This window comes from Garra rufa, chromosome 9, assembly GCF_049309525.1.
Source record: "Garra rufa chromosome 9, GarRuf1.0, whole genome shotgun sequence".
NCBI lineage: Eukaryota > Metazoa > Chordata > Actinopteri > Cypriniformes > Cyprinidae > Garra > Garra rufa.
This window is the reverse complement of record NC_133369.1, coordinates 31,762,757-31,769,112: the sequence shown is the minus strand read 5'-3', so window position 1 is coordinate 31,769,112 and position 6,356 is coordinate 31,762,757. Positions and strand designations below refer to the sequence as shown.

General features: G+C 33.4%; 1 protein-coding gene across 1 annotated transcript; it reads left to right on the top strand.

Moving 5' to 3' along the window:
- The first annotated feature begins 307 nt into the window (after positions 1-307).
- On the top strand, positions 308-5,782 carry dscc1 (DNA replication and sister chromatid cohesion 1). The gene is made up of 9 exons (XM_073847957.1): positions 308-543; positions 684-852; positions 920-1,054; positions 1,277-1,367; positions 2,752-2,890; positions 2,980-3,032; positions 3,143-3,300; positions 5,273-5,421; positions 5,557-5,782. The coding sequence occupies exons 1-9, from the start codon at positions 374-376 to the stop codon at positions 5,666-5,668; spliced, it is 1,176 nt and encodes a 391-aa protein (XP_073704058.1). The 5' UTR covers positions 308-373; the 3' UTR covers positions 5,669-5,782.
- Positions 5,783-6,356: the final 574 nt, after the last annotated feature.

The following is a 6,356-nucleotide window of genomic DNA, read 5'->3' as shown; positions in this document are numbered from 1 at the left end:
GTTTACCAAGGACAACATTCTTGCATTCTTGAGATAAAATATGGGACATGATGTACAGTATGAAGAAAACGGAAAATGCCTCTTGGGGACATGATACTGTGTAGAGTTGGTGTTCAATGCCACTGCACATTTTTGTGGGCATCAAAACAATAACAGAAAGACTCGGCCAGTAAATGAAATCATGTAATGAAGCGCCATCTAGTGGACAAGTGATATTTACACACTATGACACGCCCGCCCGACAACGCTCATTGGCTCTTACTACTGTCAATCAACCTTATCTTCCGGCCAAAATATTGCGGGAAAGTTGAGCGCTGACAAGAGCAGAAGCCTTTATGTTAAGTCGACTTTGATAAAACAAATATCTGACAACATGAGGACATTAGAAGAGGTTCAAGCCACACTACAAATCGCTAAAGTAAAAGAAGAAGACCTGCAGCCCGTCGCTTACTGTCTATCTTTCGGAGACAATGTATCGTCAGGCGATTACTGTCTTATGGAGCTGGATGATACACTTTGTAAACACATTGAAGCAGGCAAGAGGTAGCTATTATTACTTCATTTATAAGTTGAAAGAGCAACTTGCCACCTTACCGTATTAATTTAGCCAGAAATGATTTCATTGACGTTTAAATACAATGTTGTTGTGGAATCATTCATATAATGTCTGTGTCTGTCATTAGTCTAATAATCAGAGGTGATAAAGACGAGCATGCAGTTCTGTGCAGTGAAGACAAAACGTACGACTTGAAAATTGCAGACACATCAAATCTGCTGCTGTTTGTCCCAGGATGTAAAACTCCAGATCAGCTGCCTGACAACCCAGCATCTCCTCAACTCACGCATGCACAGGTGAGTACATACAGAAGCATTCCTGAAAATGTGATTTCTGTCCTCTTATTACTTTTTTATTTATCAGATTTGGGGGTTTTCAAATTGTTACTGGGAGTTGAAAAAGCAGAGACCACGGATAAAGAAGTTGAAGAAACTTCTCATGGAGAATCCATATGAAGGTCCAGCAGTGGGCATGCAGGAGGAGTCACCAGGAACGAAAGTATGCCAGTGTTGTTTAGAAATATTTAATAGTTATTAGCCGGTACTTAAAATTTGTCTGAATTAGGTGTGTTTGGGTTTACATTTAGTTTTACATTTTATTTAATTACCAATACATTAACAGTGCTTGTACTTTTAAAAGCTTTGTAAAATTGCATTGGGCTTCTTCATCTTGTCCGAAAAGTGACATCAAGTGTTTGTGTTTTTATTTTTCATTCGTTAGTACACTATGGATGACCTTCTTGAAAGAATACAAGCAAGCAGAGAAGAAATCGAGGCACATCTTCAAAATGTCCATGCTTGTGAAATTGACGGTGAGAAACATATTTGGAAGACACCTAAAACAAGATATTATTCATTATTGGGGAAATTTATGGATACAGTGATTAATTTAGATTTGTGGGGGATTCTCAGAATTGTGGCAGATTAGTCGTAGAGATTATTATTTAATTTAGTAGTTATAGTGTTAATATTTAATAATAAAAACACTTGTTTAATAATGTACTTCCAAGTGTTGTCTTACACTTTTTATGTATTATATATACACTACCAGTCTTAAAGTTTTTGAACAGTAAGATTTTATTGTTTTTATTGATCCAAAGTACAGCCAAAACAGTAAAACTTTTAAATATTTTTACTATTTAAAATAACTGCGTTCTATTTGAATATATTGTAAAATGTAATTTATTCCTGTGATTTCAAAGCTGATTTTTTAGCATCATTAGTCTAGTCACATGATCCTTCAGAAATCATTTTAATATTTGCTGTCCAAAAAATATTTATTATTATGTTGAAAAAGGCTAAGTAGAATTTTTTGAGGTTTCTTTGATGAATAGAAAGTTTAGAAGAATAGCATCCATGATTGAAATCTTTTGTAACATTATAAATGTCTTTAGCATAACTTTTGATCAATTTAAGCATCCTTGCTAAATTCATTTCAATTCAAATTAAAAGAAAAAATGTGTAGTATAGAGTACAATGTGTACAAATATTTCTTTGGATCTTTTTATTCATCAAAGAATCCTGAAAAAAAAATGTACTCAAGTGTTTTAATATTGATAATAATATTAATAATAATGTTTCTTTAACAGCAAATCATAATTTTAGAATGATTTCTGATAGATCATGTGAAACTCAAGACTGGAGTAATGATGCAGAAAATTTAGCTTTGATTACAGGAATAAATTTCATTTTAAAATATTTTCAAATAGAAAGCAGTTATTTTAAATAGTAAAAGTATTTCACAATATTACTGTTCTTGCTGTATTTTGGATCAAATAAATGCAGGTTGGTGAGCAGAAGACAATTCTTTAAAAAACATTAAATCTTGCTGTTCAAAAACTTTTGACTAGGTGTGTATTATTATATTGATTTGATGTACAATAAAAGTAAAAAAAAAATAAGTACAAAATTACTACAATTATTTCAGATGTACTTCTGTACAACAGATTCTGTTGAAATCAAATGGTCTTTAATGAAGAATTAGTAGCAAGTAGTTTTAATTTTGTGGTATAACAACTAAATTAGCAAATGTTTCAGTTTATTTACCCATAGAATATATTGGAAGAACATGTTCATGCAAAATTCTCTAAATCTATTTCAAGTTCTAAGTAAATGTGCAATATTTATAAGGAAGACATCTTCTATTATGAGGATAATTTCTTCACTGTAGCTAAGTTAAGTAAGTTCTGTTTGTAGGATTTTGGAGGATCATAGATTTTGATTATGAGATGAAGCTCCTGGGTCATGTGACCCAGCTGGTGGACTCAGAGTCTTGGTCTTTCAGCAAAGTTTCTCTCAGCACCTGTCTGGAAGAGCTGGGATCCCTTGAGCCAAAGTGAGTTATGATGAAAGATCAAATTTTTATGAATAGAAAAAAAACAGCAGATGATTACTCATTCTCATTCTTACTCCTTCTCTGTTCAGAGCCATGATAGAACACTGTTTAAACTGTTATGGAAGACGCTACAATAACGAAGGTTAGTTTGTTTGTTTTTTAATTCTCACTGTGCTGTATGATTTTTTTTTTTTGGATAAAGGAACCTTTATCTTTTCCATTCACTTCTTTGTATTTATCCATTTCTTTTAGATGGTCAGGTGATGTACGCACTGGATGAGGACAAAGTATGTAGAGCAACAGCTCAGCTGCTCCTGCAAAATGCTGTTAAGTTCAACCTGTCAGAGTTTCAGGAGGTTTGGCAGCAGAGTGTTCCTGAGGGAATGAGCGCTAGACTGGATCAGCTCCGGGTGAGTTTAGTAGCAGTAACCCATTTTTTCGTATTCAAGATATACACAGATTTTGCGATTGAGTTTTTGTCTTATATTTATATCATATTATGTAGTTATATCACACAAACAAGAGTGCTGTTTGTTTTACAAATATCAGCATAAGTTCAGTAAACATTGTAAGTTCCATTTTAGACACAATATTGTCTGTTTTTGTTCCATTTTGCCAACAAAAAATTCCAAATGAAACCACAGCAGAACTGTTGTGCATCTCCAAGCAACACACAGTGGCAATTCATTGCAACTCATTAAAGGGATAGTTCACACAAAAATGAAAATTTGATGTTTATCTGCTTACCCCCAGTGCATCCAAGATGTAGGTCAGCAGAACACAAACAAAGATTTTTAATCAAAACCGGTGCAGTCTGCCAGCCATATATTGGCAGTGGATGGGCACCAGACCTTTAAAAGTAAAAAAAAACATGCACAGACAAATCCATATTATACCAAATCAAAGGTATCGAATGGTAAAAAAATGATATAATGAAATGCTGTTCAGTTTCTCGCAAAAACCGATCGTTTCATGTCTTAGGACATCAATGTATCGTCATGAGCCGCAGGGTGTAATTTGGATTTGTCTGTGCATGTTTTTTTTGTTTTTTTTACTTTTAAAGGTCTGGTGCCCATCCACTGCCATTATATGGCTGGCAGACTGCACCGGTTTTAGTTAAAAATCTTTGTTTGTGTTCTGCTGAAGAAACAAAGTCACCTACATTTTGGATGCCCTGGGGGTAAGCAGATAAACATCAAATTTTCATTTTTAGGTGAACTTTGCCTTTAAGAGATGCCACCTACTGGCGGTTTTACCTTCATATTTAAGGCAGTTCACTTCTAGAGCAAAAATTTACAAATAATGTGCTCACCCCTTTGTCATCCAAGATGTTCAAGTCTTTCTTTCTTCAGTCGTAAAGAATTTGTTATTTAAGAAAAACATTTCAGGATTTTTCTCCATATAGTGGTCTTCTATGGTACCCTGAGTTTGAACTTCCAAAATGCAGTTTAAATGCGGCTTCCCAGATGTGGTTGTCAATGATCCCAGCCAAGAAAGAAGTCTTATCTAGCAAAATGATCGGTTATTTATTTTTTTGTTACAATTTCTATACTTTTTAAATTCAAACACTCAGCCTGAACTCTGTTTTTTACAGAGACAGTTAGAGTATGTATGTATTACTTGGCAAACAATGGGTGGGTACTTCTGCAGCAATGAAGGATGATTTTTGAAGTTGAGGGAGTAAATAAGAAAAAACAGGCAGAGCAAAACAAGATGAGTGTTTGAGGTTAAAAACTATATAAATTGTAATTTAAAAAAATAAATAACCAATAATTTCGCTAGGTAAGACCCTTCTTCCTCGGGTGGGATCGTTTACAACCGCATTTAGGATCGTTTGAAGCCGCATTTAAACTGCATTTTGGAAGTTCAAAATGGGGCACAACAGAAGTCCACTATATGGAGAAAATCTGAAATGTTTTCCACAAAAAAACATTCTTTCATCAGTCGTAAAGAAATTAAGACATTATCTGTAATAATATTTGCTCTGGAAGTGAACTTCTTTAAAGTACCTTTTAATTAAAAACAAAATGTTATAAATGTATTATTGCCACTTTTGTGTCACCTTGGCCTTATATAGATCAAAATGCCCCTGGAAATATATTTTAAGTGGCAAATATTGCCCCTTTCCATCACTGCTAGTGAACTAATCACCACACAGAATATTAAGAGGTTCAGAAGTCTGCTGACAGGCTTTAACCAGCCAAGGTACTTGCACAAAAACACATTTAGCAAAATAATATTTAATTCAACAAAATATTAAGATAATTTTTCACTATTTTACACTCTTAGCGTGCAGTGTTAATTTTCATTTCTTTAAATTTGATTAAAAAATGTGTAGCACCAATAAATATCTTTTTCTTTTTTTTTCTTTTTTGTATTTAGGGTTTGGCTCTGTTAGATCGAAGCTCTAAACCAGAGACCATCTCACTGCTGCGGGTAGAAGATCTGCCTGAGGACACACTGGAGCGATTCAACAGCCTCTTCAGCATGAGAGAAAAATGGACGCAGGATGATATTGAACCCTACATACAGTAAGGATATTTTAATTTGAGCTCTTTGAATATGCATTTTTGATATGCTGACATAGACCATACATTAAATTTAGGACAAAAGTAAAAATAAATAAATAAATATATGACCCCTAATTGATTGTTTTTCTTAAACAGAGATCTGTGTGGAGAGAAACAGACAACTGGATCTCTCTTGACAAAACATGCACGTTCATCTGTACAAAATGGTATCAAGGTCTACAATTCAAGAAGACCTGTTGCAATTTAACATTAAAACAAATCACTGTAAAGCCACTGATTTTTGCCTTATGTTGTTTGGTTGAAAATAATAAACACATTAAATATTGTTATGCTGTAGCTTAGTGTGGAAAATGTAATTTTTATTAAAACCTTCATTAAACTGTAACTGTATAAAGTGGGGAGAAAGTTTTGCAAAATGAAAATGACATTATTTAACATACACTATTTATATATTATACTGTATATAAAGAAAATGGAGAACAAATATAAAGAGAAGAGTGTTTTAGAAGAAAGCGAGTTGATAGGTAAAATAGAAATTTTAAGTGTAAATTAGATGAAGTGTGAAAACAAGAATAAAACTGTTGTAGTTGAAAGAAAATAATATAGGTATAGGTTTTAACCAATCAGTAAATGCTCATTTTATTTTCTGATACAGGCATACAGTATGTCGCAAAAGTGAGTACACCCCTCACATTTTAGCAACCATTTTATATATCAGTATATCTTCTCAAGGGACAATGCTATAAAAATGAAACTTTGATATATTTTAGGGTAGTCAATGTGCAGCTTGTATAGCAGTATAGATTTATTGTCCCCTAAAATTTACTCAACATACAGCCATTATTGTCAAAATAGCTGGCAACAAAAGTGAGTACATCCTAGGTGAACTTGTCCAAAGTGTCAATATATTGTGTTAGCACCGTTGTTATCTGGCA

Coding starts and splice junctions, on each gene's coding strand:
- dscc1 (XM_073847957.1), top strand. CDS start 374: ATGAGGACATTAGAAGAGGTTCAAGCCACACTACAAATCGCTAAAGTA. Junction 2,891..2,979: donor CTGGGATCCCTTGAGCCAAA/GTGAGTTATGAT, acceptor TTCTCTGTTCAG/AGCCATGATAGAACACTGTT. Junction 5,422..5,556: donor GATATTGAACCCTACATACA/GTAAGGATATTT, acceptor TTTCTTAAACAG/AGATCTGTGTGGAGAGAAAC.